Source organism: Epinephelus lanceolatus, chromosome 8 (genome assembly GCF_041903045.1).
Source record: "Epinephelus lanceolatus isolate andai-2023 chromosome 8, ASM4190304v1, whole genome shotgun sequence".
NCBI lineage: Eukaryota > Metazoa > Chordata > Actinopteri > Perciformes > Serranidae > Epinephelus > Epinephelus lanceolatus.
In genome coordinates this window covers 10312285-10333173 of record NC_135741.1, presented here as the reverse complement: position 1 = coordinate 10333173, position 20889 = coordinate 10312285, and the positions used below count along the sequence as shown (strand labels likewise).

The window sequence follows — 20889 nt, the reverse complement described above, 5'->3', positions numbered from 1 at the left end:
GTTCCTTTTTTGGAGACCCACAGTACTGGCATGAGGCAGGGAAAAAACTGAACGGGATTTATTGAGAATCCAAAAAAAACAAAATGGCAGGCCAAGTCCTTCCAATATTACATCTTGTACGGTCCTCTGTCATATTTATATGTATTCTCATGTATCACCTGTTATTATACTTCAACACTGCATAACACGGTCAAAAACTTACTACGATCCAAATCAACACAAACTTCACGTCATCTTTTATGTACGACACTTGACATGAATAACTTGTGCCTGCATTCAGACATAAAGTAGATATAATCATAACCTCAGTGTAGTCCACTACCATACACTATTCAAAATATACAGAAACTGTTGTGTAAATTTAAATATCGTCAGAACCTATATGTTATGTCATATCGACACAGAAACAGCTCTTACAGGTGGGATTGGTTCAGTTTAGGCAAAAAGAGTGAAACTGAAGAATAGACTTAATTGTCATTGTACAAGAAGTTCAACAAAATTAGCTGTGCCATGCCTGAATGTAAAAAAAATTGAAAAATAGTCAGCAATAAATACACTACACATATGCGTACACAATCATCCCAAATCAATAATTATATATAAATATTTAAAAAAAACATTAAAAGCAGTATTGCACAAGTTGACCCATTATTGCATGTTTGAGTTAAGCAGGTTAGTGTTATGGTTAGTGTATTAGAATAATATAGTTTCCTTGCAATATCCTAGGAAGTGCAAATTAGTGACCCGCTCCCTCTGTAGATATAAAGGCCTCATTCTAAGGTAACAAAAACACAGCAGTTCTTGTTTTCAGGTGATTATACACTAAAACCCCACAGTTAGTATACCATATTCAATTCCTGCTAATATACCCCATTAAACCCTTCACACTGGGCCTTTAAATACAAAGCTTCCCCTTTGCTGGACAGATGTTGAGGCCTACTACAGACATGCACAGTCATTTTGTTGCCATGGAAACTGTACCTTTAACAAGCCACAGCAATGATCATTTTATATGCTGTGAATCAGACTGAGTCAAATTTATGTTAAACACCATTTGTGTCAAAATACTGTCACATTTTGCATCTCCATTTCTGCTCAACATGAACAAAGAAGCCCTAAGAAACCAGCTCACTTCATTTCCCAGCATGCCCCGGCGCAGGGCATGCCTGTGATGTCACAATAAGTATATATACGGCTACAGGGAAGAATTTCTTCCTCCATTGTTACATTGTAACAAACGGGGCCGGGGCGAAACGGGCAGAAAGGCGTCTTCTTCTCGCTACAACATTCGCACCGCTTTGACACCAAGCGTTTTAAGGAAAGGGCCAAAAATCCGCGTCAAAGCGAGAAGACAGCGAAGTTAGCACCGCCGACTGAACCCGCCCCGGTGAGAGAAAAAAAAGGATAAACGAACACAGATGTCAGCGGATTTCTCCATCGCGAGCCTCACACCAAGAAGATAAGACGTTTCGGCTCATTTACATGACTCCCGGTGCAAAATGTTGGGGAATAAATCGCAGCTAATCATATGACGTCCCCTGTTTCTGCCGTCTGTCTGCCCTTTAAATAGATAGGCATGCAACATTTAAATAAAACCCGCAGGTCTAACAGGCAGCTCCTGCTTTCTTTCTGATCCTCCAGTGTGCAGAACAATGAACATGGAGCCTAAGTAGCCTCATATAGGCAGATTTAAGTGTTGCAAATTGACAGTGAGGCGAGGATTACTCCAGGTTACATTGGCTCGTAGGGTCGCAGTGTGGATACTCGGTTCAGGGATATCGGTTTGGCACAAAAAGGCAGCTCATAGGGCGTTGAGAGATTGATGTGCAGCTCACATTGGGAAGAGAAGCGACCTACGAGCTGGTTGGAATAAGGGTCCCTGTTTCTGCCCCAGGTAAGAGGGTTTAGTATTTCATTATCCGGGCAGGTTGCCATTGTGTGTGTGTGTGTGTGTGTGTGTGTGTGTGTGTGTGTGTGTGTGTGTGTGAAAAATGGGTAGAGCTGGTGTACTAGAGGGAGAGAGATAGACGGAGCCTTTGCCTGTCAGACTGATAATATCCAACCTCCCCCAACAGTCAGTTGCTGCATGTCCACAGTTTAACAAATGCCTCCCCACCGCAGCTGCATCTCCCTGAAGGTAAATACACCATGATTGTGTGTAAGCATACTGCCCAACTAAGTCCTTTAAAGGAACAGGAGCTGTGATGCTCACAAGGGAAATGAGCCGACTATCAAAATCCAGCCTGTGCTCTATTTGCCCTATTTATATTGGAGTCCCCAGGTGGTTAATGGCTCACATTGATGCTGTAACCACACTGAACATGTACAGCCTCTTCAGGTGTGTTAAATCAGGTTAAACCTAATTTCAAATCTACATTAAAGCATAAATTGTGTGCTGTGTCAATGATTCTGCACAGCAATGACACTGTTTTCTTCTTTGAGACGTTACATCTAATTTTACTACTCTTTATTTCTGATGCAAAGTGTCCTCACATCCCAGTAAAACCACCCTGGCTGCAGCAGTTGTTACATTATTCACTGTCCTCAGAGCAGCTCCAGGATTTGTCTCAACATGACATCATCTCTTTATTTAGCATAAGGACAAACTACACTCCACAATATTACTCCAATGTTACATATCACTCCTGTTTGAAGGAGCAGTGTGTAAGATTTAGGGGGATTTAATGGCATCTAGCAGTGAGATTGCAGATTGCAACCAGCTGAAACTTCTCCCTATTTGAATTTCTGCAGTGTTCATGGTTCAGGAGGTTTTTACCAGGAGCTGAATTATCCGCAGAGGTCTCTTCCTCTCCAAACAAATGAACACCGTGACTGAAAATGAAAACACAAAATAAAGCAGTTTTATGTTAAATAAATCAGTATTTTTTCAACGCTCTTGTCATGGGTAAGCAGCAGCCTCCAGGGCTGATAAATGAAGCCAGTGCAGAAGTGCCAAAAACTGCAGTTCCTTGAACGGTCACTGGAGGCTGGCTCCAGAAGCGAGTCAGTCCCCATATACCCCCATGTTAAAATGCCCAACTTTACAACACAAATAAACATGCCAACAGCCTGGCACAAAAATGGTTTTGGTCTCTGTCGTTAATTTCCCCGTTCATGACAACTGCACAGGGGTTGATTTTAATATAACTCACCTGTTTACTTTTTATTAAGGCTTACAGTTACGCATAATCAAGAGCCGGCTGCTTTGAGTGACAGGCTGTCTGCCGATAATGTCTTCTGCTGATCAGTGAGATCCACACCTTTGCTCCCTGGTGCATATTTGCATTTCCTGAGATGGTGAAGGCAAGACATGCCCAACTCTGTCTTACTCTGCCTCTGATTGGCTTACCCTGACATTCTTACCCTAACTAACCAAACTCACTCATCTTGCCTAACCCTAACCAATCCAAGCAACGACAGCAACGGTTACTAGCCAATCAAAGGTAAAGTAAAGGGGCAAGTCATGCTTTTGCTGTCCTAGGAAACACAAACTTGCCTCCCCCACAGCGCCAGCCTCTTGCCCCAATATGGTCACTTTTGGCTTCAAGAAATCAAGATGGCGACAGCTGATGTGCCAAACTCAAGGCTTTCAGAAAGGGAGTCAGAAAACCAATGGGAGACATCACAATAGCTACGTCCATTATTTTTTACAGTCTACGATCTGAAAACGCGAATGGCTCTATCAACAACCAGTGTTAAGTTTGTCCATTCTGGGCTACTGTAGACACATGGTAGTGCAACATGGCAGTCTCTGTAGGGAAGGACCCGCTCCCTATGTAGATATAACAGCTCATTTTAAGGCTACACAAACACAGCAATTCGTATTTTCTGGTGGTTATACACTAAATAGAACATACTTACTATATGATAATCAATTTCTGCCAATATATGCCCTTAAATCCTACACACTGGACCTTTAAGGCTGGATTTCTCCTTTGTAAACCAGAATGCACAATGGCTCATTTGGAGCAGTCCCATATAGGAATGAAGATACAGTATGTAACTGTCAGTAGCATGTGACGTGTTAACACAGTCCCAGTTAAAACGTGCTTCATAAAGATGTAGAGTTGCATAGTAACCTGTTAATAACCCCTGAAAGTTAATTCACAGGGAATAATAACAGGATGGACACAGTGTTTTTATGTTTTATCACCATGAAAATCTATTTTTTAGGATTGAAAACACAGAACTTTGTGAGCTGCAGTTTGAGCACAGACCCACTGGGCCCGACACAATATAACACGCTGTGCTCACTCACCTTGTTTGACCTTAACCTGCTGCTGTGATTGATCAGCTTTAGCTTTCAGATTCAGTCATATCGATCCCCTCTGCGCTGTTTTATAGCAGAACTAACAGGAAAAAAAAAACAGTGAGTGAGAAGCCATAGAGATGATTTGCTTCAAGGCTGTTCGTTTTAAACCGTGCTTGCCTAGTTGCCATGGTGACGTTTCTAGACTTGATGATTTCAAAGTAGGATTTCATGTGAGATGGGGGGGGGGGGGGGGGGCGGGGGCGGGGGCGGGGGCGCGGGCAGAGAGAGGAAATGATGGAGCTGGAATACAGATGAAAGGAAACCAAACAGCTGATGTCACCTTTTGTTTCCTTGTTGAGAACCAACCGGACACAGGAACAGTTTGATATATGAAGAGCTGGCTTTAAAGGGACAGTTCACCCCAAAATCAAAAACACGGCTTTTCCTCTGCCTTCTCTCAAGTGTAATGGAAATAGATGGCACTCAGCTTGTGGTGCTCAGAGCTCCAAAAAAAGCCAAAATTCAACAGCAATGTCTCTTTCCAGAAATCATGACCTGGTTACTCAAGATAATCCACAGACCTTGTTGTGAGCAGTTTCATGTAGGGACTATTTTCTTAATACCGAACTACACCCACCAACCATAGGTGCAATGCTGTTGCCCCCTAAATTCAGAAGCCCCACTAGTCTGAAAAGTCTCCCACTGGACCAGAAGCCTATTTCTCCAACATCCCGTTATCCTAAAAGCGAACAGCCATTGCTCTGAAGTCCTGTCTCTCCGAAAATACAAACTCCCTGCAGTTAGTTTTAGTTTACCCAGCTCCTTTTGAGCCAGTGAGGCGGGTTGTTTTTTACCGACCTCTCAGAAAAGATTGCGGTTTCACAGGATCACGATCTTACATAATTACTATTATCAGTCAGAATGACCCTTAAAGAAATGAAAACCAAAGGGTTATTCTTTATTGAACAATTGTTTTATTACTATAATTGAAACTTGACACAATTTTATTTAATGAAATTATGTGTAAAGGATCTCCCTTCTGAAAATAAGTAAAATAAAGGTGAGATTTTCCGCCTAGTTGCATTGATTTATCTAGCATCGTAGATAAGCAAACGTACATGGTAGGATAACTGTCAATTTTATATCACAGTATACTTTCAAACTAGTACACGGCTGTAATTCTACTTGGGAGCATTGTGTTTTTGTTTTTTTACTAACTTTCTTACTACCTTTTTGACTAACGGGCTTCAGAATTTGAGCTGTTGGAACAATTTGCAGTCCCTCCAACCGTATCAGTGTGCAGAAGGAAGCGTGCATCTACTCATGGACGAGGGACTCGTGCTTGTGACAGCATGACATGTAAACATAGTGTCCTCCTCGGCTGTGCTGTAACATTAGCTAGCTCAGTGGTGCTAGGTGAGCTAGCAGTAGATGCATGCTTCCTTCTGCACAGTGATACAGTTGGCAGGTGTAGTTTGGCAGAAAAAAAATAGTTCCTACATGAAACTGCTCACAACAAGGTCTGTGGATTATCTCGAGTAACCATCTAGTTCCATTATAAAGGAGAGAATGTAGGCATCTCTATGGCAACCTGCTCGGCAACTCACATCAAAACAGTCTAGACTGATAAAAAACACTACAGGTTAAGAGGAAAAATATGTATTTTTGATTTTGTGGTGAACTCCACATTTCCTGGTGTCTGAGTGTGTTGTCTGTGCTTGCTCCTCTTTGCCCTCAGACACAGAGTTTCCATGGAGGCAGGCTCGTCCCTCAGCCTCAAACGACGATATGAAGAGGTGGACAACGGCTCTCCATTCTCTACACCTAAGGACTCCGACGATGACATCTCCAGCAGTGACAGCGCTGACAGCTGCGACAGCCTCAACCCTCCTTCCAGCACTACATTTACCCGTAAGGAACAACAGGAGACACACGTTAAAGGCAATACACTCTAAAACACACTCAAACAGTTCATTAGTAGTATTTAACTCCTCATGTATGACATTGCATCCAAAATGTCTCCCTCTTTCTTCCCACACTTCAGCCACCTCCATCCTCAGGCAGCACAAGCCGTCACCGGGGGGGAAGCGAGTACGTTTCGATGTGGTGACGGTGTATTACTTCCCCCGGCGGCAGGGATTCACCAGCGTGCCCAGCCAAGGGGGCAGCTCCCTGGGTATGGCCCGTCACCACTCCTCCATCAGACACTACACGCTGGGCGAGTTTGCCCGAGAACAGGAAACGAGCCACCGGCACACTTTGCGCCAGCACCTGCGCCAAGAGAAGCTCAACGCCCGCAAGATGAAGGTAGGCTTCACATTTTATCTGAGTGTGTGAGAGTGATCGGGTGGTTAAAGGGATGAGTTGAAGTAAATCACGCTGTGTTCCAAGGTGCCTTGTTTTACATCAGACATACAGTTTTTATAAATTATACAAAATATTGTGCACCCTTGATTGATTAGGAGAAGAGCCCTGTATCCTGTTTCCCTCAACGTGCAGAAACTCTTAAAAAATTGGGGTACATTAAATATTTTCCTCTCAAAAGCAGATATTTCCTCTATCTGTGGTCATTAAAATTAACATTTACATTTACATACAGTTACATTTACTTAACGATTTATATTTTATTCCTACTATCTTAAGTACTAGTTTTAACACTGTAGCATAATGCACATTTATATCTCTATTTAATTGAATTTATCATGTCATATTTACATACTTCTATTGCATACTCTTATTCTTACCTCTTATTATTCTCTGTTCTTCATATCGGAGCAATTGCAACAAATCACAATTTCTCCCCGGGGATCAATTAAGTATTTCTGATTTCTAAAATACTGTGCTTGAAGATATACTATGCAGGATTTTCCTAAATAGCAATGTATAGACTCATACAGAAGGAATCCCTCTCAGTCGTCACTTATGACCCACTAGAAGTGTGTGGCAGTTTCACTTCCTGCAGAGACTCTGCCCTCTGCCTGTATTTTCATATTTTATTATTTTTTTCCATGCTCGGGACGTTCATTAGCGTGTACCCCCACAGCAGGTCAGGTGAGGTCGGGGCTTTATAAAAAGGTAGCGACCAGACTGTAACAGACTGTAAGCAGCAGGCATCCAAGTAAATGGTAAATGGACCTGCAATTGTATAGCGCCTTTCTAATCATCTGACCACTCAAAGCGCCTTTACACTATGAGTCACATTCATCCATTCACACACTGGTGACTGAGGCTATTGTACATGGTGCCACCTGCTACTCAGTTTTTAACACACCGATGGAACAGCCATCGGGAGCAAAGTGGGGTTGGTCTGGAGAAGCTGGGGATCGAGTCGCTGATCATCCAATTAGTGGACGTCCTGCTCTACCTCTGAGCCACAGCAGCTCCAAGACACACAGCACAGAAAAAATGCAACTATAGTGAGGTGGAACGCCAAACGACAGTTAATCAGGGGTTGGTTTTTACTTTCACTTTAGCTGGAGAGCCTGTTGAAAAACAGTAACTGACAATGCTGCGTAGTGTATCTTGAATTACAACTTTGATGTACTTGAGTATTTTCATTTTATGCTATTTTATATTTTCGCTCCACCATATTCTAAAGGGGAAAACTGTATGTTTTTCTTAACTACATTCTTACTACATACAACTGTAGTTACTGGTTCCTTTCAGATTGAGATTTTAGGGGTCGTACACATGCAGCATTTTTAACGGCCTGGTTAACGCCAGGTTGGGTGCTGGGTGCTACTCTTGTCTTGTGTCTTCTTTCAGGCGCTGTTTGCGTGTAGGCCTATCATCCGTGGATCAGATGTTAAGCTCTGACAGCCCTGCACAAAAATGATTTACTTTTCCTCCATATTTATCACACACTGATATTTAAAGAAGAAGGGAAAGATATCTGCCAGCTGTGATTGGTTGTTCTTCATCATATAACATGCGATGTGCGCTGCTGCGTTCTAAAAGTTGAACTCAGTTTATCCCTTTAACATCTCATATGTTTTGGCCAAAAGAAGTAAAACTCCTTGCAGTATTTATCAGAAGAAAAAGTCGACTTCTTGCCACCCCATTAATCTTCTCACGATTCCTCAAATTTATCTTGTGAGAAGGTGCAACCCTCAGGACGGGAAGCTCTGGACTCAGCTGCCAAAAGTATATAAAGCTATAACAAAACCTTGAACCAGCTACAACAATAAAATGCTGTTTATGAGTCTGTTACATGGGACAAAGTGCTTTTTGGTGATAATACTTTTTTATTTTTACTCATGTAGGATTTTGACTGCAGGACTTCTTGTTAATGGAATATTTTTACATTGTTATATCAGTACTTTAAAGGATCTGAGTACATTTTCTAACACTGTCCATTTAAAAGTTCTCATAAGAAATGATGAAGCTACAGATGAAGCTGTAATTGAAGTGACAGTCTTTAGGATAATTATGATGCACTTGAGCTTTAAATAGAAATTTTTTGCTTTAAATGTCTTGTCTTCAGCTCATAGGTCTACATAAACGATCTAACTGTCGTCCACAGCTGACCAGGAACGGCACGGTGGAGTGCGCCCAGGCAGACCTGCTGACTCTGGAGGATGTATCAGACGAGGACCTGGACGTGGACGGGGTGGAGGTGGACGACTGTTTCTTCCTCCAGCCGCTGCCCACAAAGCGCCGCCGAGCCCTCCTGCGAGCCTCTGGCATCGCCCGCATAGATGCGAGGGAGAAAGCTGAGCTCAGAACCATCCGCCTCTCCCGGGAGGAGTGCGGCTGCGACTGTCGCTTGTACTGCGACCCTCGCCACTGCGGCTGCAGCCAGGCTGGTATTAAGTGCCAGGTAAGGGTTGTTGGCATGAAGGGTTGTGTGCATAAAGAATAGAGCCACTGTGCAGATTGCTGAGACTGAATGAGTCATTTACTGCTCAATAAAATGTGTGTCCCGTTTAGCATACACAGAATCATTTTTAATTTGAGTCATATGTGCAAATTATTTTCACTTTTTTTCAGGGAAGCTCCTTTGAAACATCGCAGTAGAAAAGCCAGAGCTATAAACAGTAAAATGTACCTTAGGGTCCTTGTGTTGTTGTGCATCCTGACTCACTGTTTCTCTCCCATGACTCACTGGGACACTTGAACACAACAGAGACGGTGTTACTGTTAATAATAACACCTCTGCTTTTCTACAATAAGTCACACACTGTCTGTTGTGATCTAAACCAGAGCTGTGTATCCATGAAATAAACATGTTCAGTCAGTCCTGTGAGATATAGTTTGAAAATATGAAAACGTATAACTCTGTTACCATAGAAAATGATTGCACAGATACATTATGTTCCTGCAGCACCTCTGCTGTTTGACTCTGCGTGCTGAGACATGAAAATGGCCGCTCTCTCTGTTGGTCTTCCATTTCTATAAAATCCAGTTTCTGTTTTTATATATTTTCTGCATTTTCCAGTATGAGCACCAACTTTTGGATGTGTGCAGCAGCTATAACAGATTTTCCTGTTTCAATCTGTTGAAATAAATCAGTAATCATTAGTTCGTATTCTTGACAGGAATTGTGAATATCATAATCAAAGCATTTCAATACGATATAGGGATTGAAAAGCAATTAACCTTTGATTGACGGAGGTACTGAAATCTGCAGAATTTAGAAATCAGAGCATCAGTGCAGCCAATCACTCATTACACCATCATCTCATTTCTCTTCTTTCAGTTTACTAAAATTTAAGATGAGAAACAAAATTGTCAAAACATATTGATACATTCACTTCAATTCAGTTTTATTTATAAAGCCCAATATCACAAATCACAATTTGCCTCACAGGGCTTTACAGCATACGACATCCCTCTGTCCTTATGACCCTCGCAGCGGATAAGGAAAAACTCCCCAGAAAAACCCCTTTAACATTCTGAATATTAAGACGCTTTTACCATATGTTTATGTGCATGACTGTGTGTTGTCAGTCAGTCGGTGGCCCATTTGACTTTATGCCCATTTCTCTGACATCTTGTTATCCCAAAAACAAACACCCATTGCTCTGAAGTCCCTGCAGTTAGTTTTAGTTTCCCAGCCCCTTTTGAGCTGCTGAAGCTGGGTGTTTTAACATGATCTTTTCCCAACCTTAACCAAGTGGTTTCTGTGCCCACACCAAACCACACATTCACCACAGTGTTGCTGCGAAATGTAAAGTTTCAATGAATTAGCTACAAAATAATGTGTAAAATGTAACAATCCTTGATTTACAGAGTTACAGTGTGAACATTTTTTCTTGTGATTGGATTGTCTAACTACAGGGAGTGTGGAATTTCTGAGAAATGGGACTTGGGAGTAGGGTTGCAACAATATACCAAAACTGTCTCAGGAAATATTGTGGTTTCACAGTATCCTGGTGTTACATTATTATCAGTCAGAATGACCCTTAAAGGAGTGAAAATGGAAGGGTTATTTTTCGTTGAGCACTCATTTTATTTCTATATTTGATAATAGAAACCATTTTTATTAGAAGTTTGTGTAAAAAGTCTCCCTTTTAAAAATAAGTAACATGAAGGAAAGATTCTCCAGTGGATTCCAACCTGGGGCTATTTCCTGCATGTTGTCCTCTCTTTCTCCCCCCCGTTCTACCACTCTTTACTCAAAAAAAAAGGCCAAAAAAATCTTTAAAAAAATCAAATCAAATGTTATTATAAACAAAGAATTAACATGTATATTTAATGTTTATTTTAAAAATAAGCATATAACATTAAGGCTGTAGGCTGTATCTCTCTGTGCATGTATCGTTTAGAGCTTCAATGATTAATGCTTTGGTTTCAACAGAAAATAAATTGGCAGCTGTATTGATAACGGATTAATAGTTCATGTTATTTTTAAGCAGAAATGCAAAACATCTCACGGTAAAAATGTTCCAGCTTCTCAGAAATGTGATAATTTGCTGCTGTTACTTGCCTTAAAAAATGTATGTTTGGGGTTTTGAACAAGATGTGATGATGTCAGTGTCTGGGAAATTGTGATGGACATTACATTTTTACTATCTTCTGATGTTTTATAGACCCAGACTATTTGATAATTGATAAATAATAATAAAATAATCAGAAGATAAATCAATAATGAAAATAACCATTAGTTGCAGCCCTAGTATTATTGATGTTGTTTACAGTCGCCCATCTCGTTGAAAAATCAAGTTCTTTTATGGGTAGAAATTGGGTTTTCTAACTTTATGAATGATTTTTCCCTTTTCTGGTTTATATTTGGTATCGTGAAGAGAAAGTACAACTCCATTTTGACCTGATTTATTACACAGTAGAGCTGCGATGATTAGTCAGTTGATAAGTCAATCAAAAGAAAATCATTTACCAACTATTTTGACAATCAATTTCAGTCATTTTCCAAGCAAAAGAGTCAAACATTTGCTGGATTCCAGGTTTTTAAATGTGAGAATTTGCTTTTCTTTGTCATTTATGCCAATAAATGATTAAAGATGAAGTAAATTTATGAGTCTTTGGGTTTGGAACTGTTAGTTGGACAAAATAATTAATTGGAAACACTGAAAAAACATTGAAAATTCTAATTAGCATGTCTCACAATTTCTTAGCATTTTATAGACTAAATGGTGAATTGATTAATCTTGAAAATAATCAGAAGATTCATTGATAATGTTGTAGCCCAATAACACAGTAAGCAGATGTTCTTTTTCTCGTATCTCGACATGTACTGTGTCGTCTCTCTTTGTCCTTTGCACAACAGTAAACCCTTGTATAACTTACATAACGATCATCTAAATGACTCAGTCAGTTCCAAGTGTTTACCTTCTACTGTTGACATAAAATGAAACTGGAGTTTAAATATCCTTTGCTTTCATTACCAGGTGGATCGTATGTCGTTTCCATGTGGCTGCTCCAGGGACGGCTGTGGCAACGTAGCGGGCCGCATCGAGTTCAACCCTCTACGCGTCAGAACTCACTACCTGCACACCATCATGAAGCTGGACATAGAGAAGAGGAGGATGCTGATACAAGGGACCGGGGACCAGTATGCTGAATCCGACCAGATGTCCTCCCCCTCCTCCACTTGCCCCACCTCCCCGGACCTATCCTCAGTCGCCGGCCTGGACTCTGAGCTGGAGGAGAGCGAGGTGCAGACAGTGGTCGAGGTTCAGGATCTCCTGGCAGAGCAGGACATCCTGGAGCGCGAGAACGAGACGGCGGTGTTGCACCTGCAGAGCGCGGAGGAGCAGGAGAGGAGGGAGAGGGAAGAGGCAGAGGGGGAGGCAGTGCAGCAGGAGCTGGGGGCAGGAGGTCTCACAGAGCAGCCTCTCTGTCTCCTCCCCGCTGCTTTGGGAGGGGATCTGCCTGAGCAGGCAGAGGTGCCAGGTGTGGAGCAGGTCCTCCTGCAGGGGCCGTTCCCCACGGGGGCCACGGTGCTCTGCATCACTGACAACCAGGAGGAGAGCCCCTCCGACCTCCTCAAAGACTCCACCTCTCTGCTCTACTATCAGCTCAGTCCCATAGAGCCGGGAGCCTTTGAGACCCTGCCCAGAGCCGAGGAGGCTGAACAAGAGGTGCGGGAACAAGATTCGGGAGGAGATGACAGGAAACAAGACAGAGGAGAAGAGTCGAAGGATGGTACGCCTGAAGAGATCACCTGCAGGCAGAGTTTGGGCAAGTCTTTGACCAATGTGATTCTGTGCTCAGAGGAATGCGTGGCAGTGGTGGAGGAGAGGCCCTCGAGTCCCCAGCAGAGCCTTCCTGAGGTGCAGTGCCAACGGGAGTCGTGCCTGGAGGGAGAAATAGATCCACCGCCTCCTGAAGTTTAGTTCTAGCTTCTCTGCAGATATTTTGCACAATAGCTTCATCTAAGATGAAAAAAAATTACACATTTATTACTGCTATCATCAAGAATAATTACAGGTTGCAATCCTTTGTAGTGACTGTCATTGAATTATGTGAGCGTGAGTATTACAATACATGAGGGAGGAGGGATGCTGAAAGCACATACAGATCACTCCCTGGAAGTTATATGGATGCAGTTACAAGGAAACATTGTATGTAATTCTGTTGGGGGTGATGAATGCGGCCTTAATGGAAAAACATAAAAACACTTGTGTGTAGGAGTCATTCGTCGATGAGAAAGTACAGCAAGTAGTGCTTTGTTAATTTCCAACGTAGCGAACAGAAATCACAGCGTGTGAATGCTGACATAAGCCTTTAGTTTGGTGATGTATAAAGCTATCAACACTAAACACAAATTGTTTTTCAGTGCACAAGAAGCTGGTGACTTAAGAGACTCGCCGGCTCACGTTCCATTACGGCAGACCAGTGCTGTAGTCAAGCCAAATGAAGGCGTCTGATAGTACCCTCCGCTGAAAATAGACCTAATAATCCTGGAAATACTTGTTTTTGTGTACTGTATATGCATTTGCAATGTGCAAGACAGCGCCGAGGTTGCTGCTTTTGTTTTTTTTTTAACGCACATTGTGAACCGAGGGCAGCGGGTGTTGTGGCTCTGCTGTAATGAAGGTAAAGCAACAGAGAGCAGCAGACTGACACTGGCCTTAGCTGTTGCTCTCGCTCACCTCGGGCTGCTCGTGCAAATGCAGTCGATTTGTCAACAGAAACCTAGTTTACCTGTAGTTACAATGCCTATGATATAATTTCTTTGAGTAACGTGTCTTTTGTGGATTAGATACTGTTGGTTTGAGGTCCTCGCAGTCTTGTTTTTTGAGTGAAAGGAAATGTTTCTTTCATACTGCTACACTGTAATGCCATGTAGTCAGTCACGTCAAGTTACGATGAAATGCCAGGATAGATCTTCCCAGTCGTCTCCTCGTTTAAAGGGATGGTTTGGATATTTTGAAGTGGGGTCATATGGGGTTCTTATCCACAGTCAGTGTGTTACATGCAGTAGATGTTTGTCTGCACGCCCCCAGTTTGGAGAAGCAACATGAGTGCCAACAAAAAAAGCTAAGCAGTGTACTGCTGTGGATGGGAGGCAGCAGCAAAGGGTATTTTAGCCACCTAAATTGTATGCAATATTGACACTGTTTTCACCAGGGTTGAGCGGCATACTTGGTGCAGATAACGTACTTACACGAGTATAAGTATCATCCGAGTAAAATGTTCTGAGATTGTATTAATAGTTCTCTAATAATAACACAAAAAAACTCATTAATCCAAAAGATTTTTAAACATAAAATATCTCTTAAACACTCCATAAGTTCCTTGAACTATGTACGTTATTAAGGTTTTGACATATGCTCAATGTTATGAGCAGGCATTGTGATAAATCCATCAGTCAGTCCTCTGGCGTTGCACCACGCGTAACGTAGCGCAATGATGTCATTACAAGCTTACAACATGATGACATGGTAGACAGAAGCATTCGCTGTCTGCTGCAACAAGAATGAATAGTGTTTCTAATCTTAGATCTGTTTCAGTAGGATCGTACAAACAACAATCTTGATGTCCGTGTTCATTTTTAAAGGGTTAAAATACTGTAATATACTACAGTAAATGCTATACTATACTATATAACAACTTCTTGTTCATTTCAACTTTAAGTCCCACCCCTGTCCAGTTCAAACCCCATCCATTCCGAGAATTTAGTTGGTTGATCAGATATAGATGCAGATACAGATAATAGTAAACTCACTCGACCCTAATTTTCACTACTTCACCTTTCCATCAGACAGCCTGTTCTGACGTAGAAGCTGGCTTCAGTTCCCTGGTTTCAGCTGGGCGGCTGTGGCTCAGAGGTAGAGTGGGTCGTCCACCAATTGGGAGATCCGTGGCTCGATCCCTGGCTCCTCCAGTCCACATGCCGAAACACCCTTTGGCACAATACTGAACCCCAAATTGCTGCTGATGACTATTCCATTGGTGTGTGAGAGTGTGTGAATGGTTACCGAGTAGGAGGTGGTACGATGTATGGTAGCCTCGACCAAAAGTGTGTGAATGGGTGTGAATGGGTGAATGTGACATGTAGTGTAAAAGCACCTTGAGTGGTCGGAAGACTAGAAAGGCGCCATACAAGTGCAGTCCATTTACCAGTCACCAGACTCCATTGAGAAAAACAGCAATTTTAGCTTGCTGAACACAGGAGCTGCTGGTCTACCGCTGCCATGATCTGTTGGTTAATTTGCATTATTGTGTGACTTTGGTGAATCTGAACTAACCCTTTTAAACACCAAAGTCACACTGTAACACAAACAGAATAACTGATCGAGGCAGCGGTTGACCAGCAGCTCCTGTGTTCAGCCAGCTAAAATCACTGTTTTTCTCAATGGAGTCTGGCTTTGAAGAGAGCGATGTAACACCTTCAGTTTCACATCAGAAATCAGTCAGACATTAAGATAAAGCAGTGAAAATATTCTAAATATAGCATATACACAAAGTGATTATGATTTTTTTGGTGGCTAAAATACGTTTTGTTGCCTACCCCTCCACAGCAGTACTTTGTTAGCTCCTGTGTCCGACTCCAACCTGCTTCTCCAAGCTTTGGGCGTGCCGACAAACATCTACTGCATATAATACACTGAGTGACTATGGAGAAGTACCTCATACAACCCCACTTAAAAAGATCTGAACTGTCCCTTTAATGAGCCATACTGTAAGGAAGAGATGAATCAAGTCCAATGTCATATGAAGAAAATAGCATTTAAAGAGTCAAAGAAAGTAGTTATACAAAATGATGTGATGTTACTAATTTATGAAACAGATTGACCTGAATTTGTATATTTTATGTTCAATCTGTACAGTGTGTGTGTGTGTGTGTGTGTGTGTGTGTGTGTATGTGCCTACTTTACATTAGTGCGTCTACGTGGGAGAGGAAGTTGTGTATGCGTCTGTGTGTGCATGTACACGTGTATGTACTGTATTATGAAAAGGGGAGGGGGGGAGTATATTAGTGAGGATACATATTTTATTCCTGAGAAAGGTGCTGATGTTACAGATTTACAATTCACTGATTTTTCTCCCCACCATCATGAGAAATATGATTTCACGGAGATGTTTCTCGATGACTGACGTTACGAAGTGTCGGAGAGACTCTTTTAGGAAACGCAATAGCTACTGCACTGCAAATCATTAATGTGGCGGTTCTGGATTGAGGAGTTTTATCATGTAAATGCAATCGTATAACATTTTCCTGTCTTTAAATGTCTTTTTTAAGCTGTGTCTGATTAATACTGATCTGCGTAAGTGTGCCGACTCTCCTTACACAAAACCAGTCCTTTGTTTTGTTGCCTAAAATTACAGCTGTTGCTTTCAGTTACAGCTCGCCAAACACAGGACGTGCTGCCGTGTATGAGACGTCTGATGTATTTCTTTGCCTTTTTTTTATTTTTAACTGTCTTAATATAAATCTGCTTAAGAGTTGCACCAAAGCAGTGGTTTCAAACCTAATTAGATGATGCTTTCAACCATCATATTTTAACAAAGCGGTCTCCTGTACTTATTGTGAGGCTTTTAGATTTATTGTGGCCCTTTGTGTTTGCGTGACTCGCCTTGACATCTTCAAAGTGACGATGATTAAAAGCTGCCTATTGTTGAGCTTTCTGTCCTTGGCTTTCTACTAATAGACTTTAGGTTTGGGACCACTGCATCAAATTAACTCCAGTACACTATGTGATTGTGTGTGTCTCTGTATGAACGGGGCGTGTGACTGTGGAAAAGACTGATACGTTTAGACTTCATCTAAAAGCTGTGAGAACTACTCTCATGCTAACTGTTGCCTAAAGTGGACAAAAAGGTTTTTTATACAAAAATAAAAACAATAAAACACTCATTTTAAAAAGGATGAACGTTTGATGTGTTGTGTTGATTTCATATTAAAAATCATTTATTTCACAGGATTTAAACATCACAGGTTATGATTCCATTGATGAACTTGGGTCGTGACTTTGATTTGGTTAGATCTGGATATCATATTTACCATTTATTCATAAAAATGTGACTCCTTCAATGATGATGATCCTTTTTTGTGATTTTACACTCTTACTAAATTAATAATAAGGGAAGCTTTAGGTCTAATGTATTTTTCCTGATAACAGTTTAAAGAGAATTAGCTCCTATTGCAATTATGTTTCAATTTGTATCCCTTCGCGTCAGCAACAGCCGTGGTCAAAGGAATTATGCTTTCGGGTTGTCTGTCTGTCCCTCCCATTCTCATGAACACGATATCTCAGGGAAGTTCCTCAAATTTGGCATAAATGTCTGCTTGGACTCTGTAATGAAGTGATTAGGTTTTGATGGTCAAATGTCAAGGTCACTGTGACCTTGCTTTTGTCCCATTCTAATCAATGTGATATCTCTAGAAGGCCGTGAGGAAATTTCTTGAAATATGGCACAAACATCTGCTTCGACTCACCAGTGACCTCGTAAGTGTCAAAGGACGAGGTCAGTTTGACCTTTGTCTGTCTCCTTCACGTGGACGCAATATTTCAAGTAGGCCTTGAAGCAATTTCTTCAAATTTGGCACAAATGTCCACTTGGACTTGACAATGAACTGAGTAGGTTTTTGTGGTCAAAGGTCAAGGTCACTATGACCTTGTGTGTCTCATTCTTGTATTTATATCTCAAGAGAGCTTTGAGGGAATTTATTTAAATATGGCACAAACATCCGCTTTGACTCGCCAATGAACTCATAAGATTTTGAAGGTCAAAGGACAAGGTCACTGTGACCTTGCTTTTGTCCCATTCTTGTAAATGTGATATCTCTAGAAGGCCATGAGGAAATTTCTTTAAATATGGCACATACATCTGCTTCGACTCACCAATGACCTCATAAGATTTTAAGTGTCAAAGGACAAGGTCAGTTTGACCTTTGTCTGTCTCATTCACATGGACGCAATATTTCAAGTAGGCTTTGAGGCAATTTCTTCAGATTTGGCACAAATGTCCACTTAGACTCAAGCTGGGTAGGTTTTTGTGGTCAAAGGTCAAGGTCACTGTGCTTACAAAACAGTGAAGAAATCATATGTTAAGTCTGACAAAATTTTACAGAAATATCTAATAGGATACAATAATGAAGTGAACACATTCTATATCCAAAAAGTCAAAGGTCAGCATACTGTGACATCATAATGTTCTGCAAAAACACTTTCCTGGCCATTGTTCAAAGCCATATCTCAAGAACAGAAGGGGAAATGTTTGACCGCCTTGAAACCGTGGTCACTATATAGATCTTCTACGCTGTCGAAGATGTGTGTGAAGCGTCCATGTCTTAGAATCTGTAGCATCTTTGGAGCAACATCTGTATTTGAAGCATTGTCTACTATCAAGGCTACATATGAGTCTGGGCAGACATAAATGTAAAGTGTAACTGCAACTTACCTGGTTCACAGAGGCATACAACCTCAAGGTGGTGATTCCAGATTATTTCTATTTAAAAAAAAAGTAATGATTCAATAATTGTTTTCCTTAGTGTTTAGTGTCTGTTTTGTCATTACAATCACTCACTGCAAACTTATGTCATTGACCTGTGTGAAATCTGTAGATAACGTGTTGTTGCTCTGAAGGGAAAAAACAGAAAGGAGAAAAAAAAGTGAAGTCTTTGTCCTCAGTCAGACACTGGAGGTCATTACAGTGACTATCAGCTGGGCGCAGTATACTTGCTGACCACTAGATGGTAGCATAAATTCATTCCCCTGAAACTCAGCCTGCTCTCTACATGCAGATATGTGTGTCTCAGACAGGGTTCATTCACTACAGCTGTTACTCTAAAACATGGGGCTCTATCTTGTATCAGTGCCACAGAGTTAAAGCAGCATCGGAGATAGTAACACAGCCAATTAAATCTCATCTTTAGAGTGGCTTCTCTTAAACTGAACAAAAACTTAAATGCAACAGTTTTGCCTTTGTTCCCATTTTTTCACAGGTTTAAGTTAAAGATTTATGACCTTTTTAATGCACACAAAAGACTCAAAGTTTGGTTGCAAATGCACTGTTTTATGTTGAAAAATTTATTAGAATCTCATTACTTGTGGTATTAAAATTGAATTTTTACCATCTGCTTGGGACAGTGCAAACCAGGATTCATCTGTGAAGAGGATGTTTCTCCAAACTGCCAGACACCATCAAAGGTGAGCAGCTGCCCACTCCAGTTGGCCATGACAGCACATTCTTGCAGGTGAAGATGTTGGATGTGGAGGTTCTGGGCTGGTGTGGTTACACGTGGTCTGCGGTTGTGTGAAATAAACATTCAGTTCATGGGCAACGGCTCTGGTGGACATTCCTGCACTCCCTCAAAACATGAAACATCTGTGACATTGTACTGTGTACCAGAACTATACATTGTGATCATCCACAGGTACACTTGTGTGGTAATGATGCTGTTTCATCAGCTTCATGATATGCCACACCTGTCAGGTGGACAAAATTTGAAAGAAATAAATCTTTTGTATGCAGAAAAAATCCTAGCTCCTATGTGATGCCTCATGCAGAACCCAGCTTTCGACTCTTACTGGGCTTTGAATCCTCAGAATAATTTGTGTCAGCGAGTAACATCTTTTTCAGAATCGCCTGTGGCCTCACGCTGTTCACTGTGTACAACAACTGATTGTAGTAGCCAAAAATATTTCTCTCTTTTCTCTTCAATGGCAGGAAGTTGCTCACTGAGTTTAAGTGACACACTGTCTCCCCTCTATTCCCCATCGGCCTGAGCCAGAAGTGGCTTCTCATGAGCGGACTTTTGCCAGCGTGACCCACGCGGCTTTGAGGTCTCTCCTCTGGGATGCAGGAAGCAGACTCACTGCTCTGACAGTCACTTCCCTTTAACTAGCTTTGTAAACCAAATACTGATAACCCCAGTACAAATACCAGTCACACCAGTGATTGTAAGAATTCCTGTTAGATTACTACTGTCTTAAAGAGGGTTATTGTATTGTTTATATGAAAGGGCACTCCACTGATTTTACACATGAAGCTCAGTCTACTCACTCTGAGGAGAACTACTCCGTTCGTGGAAAATGACTATGGAGTTTCAAAGACATGAGCGTCTATCTGGCAGGGAGGTGCTGTTGAGCTGCTTTATGGGACGTGTAGAATCCAGTGTTTTTGGCACTTGTCTCACACTAAGGCTACATCTACACTAATACATTTTTGTGGGTGGCAGGATGGATATTATACATTGCTGTTTTCGGTTCTGGAGTAAGTCTTGAGATCAGACCCGTGCAGGACTGTGATCTACATTCCTTTTATGATTTCATCCTTTTTATGTGGGTACCTCTTTCCTATTTCCATGGCGATGGATAATGCTCCCAGCATTCACCACAATATGTCGCTGTAATCTGTTTTCCACTGTCTTGACCACCTTATACTCATATTACTTTAAGTCAGGGGCGGACTGGCCATCTGGAGGTTCTGGAGAATCATAGAACGGCCGGTACTCCAGGACGGCTGGCGGCTGCCACACAGTCATCACTGTTTTTTGCTTTCTTTTCCTTTTCCTCCCTGATAATCTACTGTTCCATGTCCAGTCCGCTAGGTGGCAGCCTTTAAACTGGATGCCAGCTGGCCCGTAGATATCTATGAGCCGGCTGGCCGCCAATCAAATTGAGCCGAGTCAAAGTCCAGGGCTGTTTTTTAGTCCCAGTCCGCCCCTGCTTTCAGTAATGTTGTGTTCACATCAAACGTGATGCGAGTTTAAAGGCTAGAATATT

General features: G+C 41.7%; 1 protein-coding gene across 1 annotated transcript; it reads left to right on the top strand.

The window, feature by feature from the left end:
* Window positions 1-1208: 1208 nt before the first annotated feature.
* On the top strand, window positions 1209-17027 carry csrnp2 (cysteine-serine-rich nuclear protein 2). Its single transcript, XM_033627983.2, has 5 exons — window positions 1209-1894; window positions 5991-6163; window positions 6297-6559; window positions 8775-9071; window positions 12100-17027. The coding sequence occupies exons 2-5, from the start codon at window positions 6004-6006 to the stop codon at window positions 13045-13047; spliced, it is 1668 nt and encodes a 555-aa protein (XP_033483874.1). The 5' UTR covers window positions 1209-1894; window positions 5991-6003; the 3' UTR covers window positions 13048-17027.
* The last annotated feature ends 3862 nt before the right edge of the window (window positions 17028-20889 follow it).

Bases quoted from the DNA above. Each gene is read 5' to 3' on its own strand.
- csrnp2 (XM_033627983.2), top strand. From the start codon at position 6,004: ATGGAGGCAGGCTCGTCCCTCAGCCTCAAACGACGATATGAAGAGGTG. The intron at 6,560-8,774 runs GTAGGCTTCACA...TGTCGTCCACAG, and splicing joins TCAACGCCCGCAAGATGAAG to CTGACCAGGAACGGCACGGT. The intron at 9,072-12,099 runs GTAAGGGTTGTT...TTTCATTACCAG, and splicing joins AGGCTGGTATTAAGTGCCAG to GTGGATCGTATGTCGTTTCC.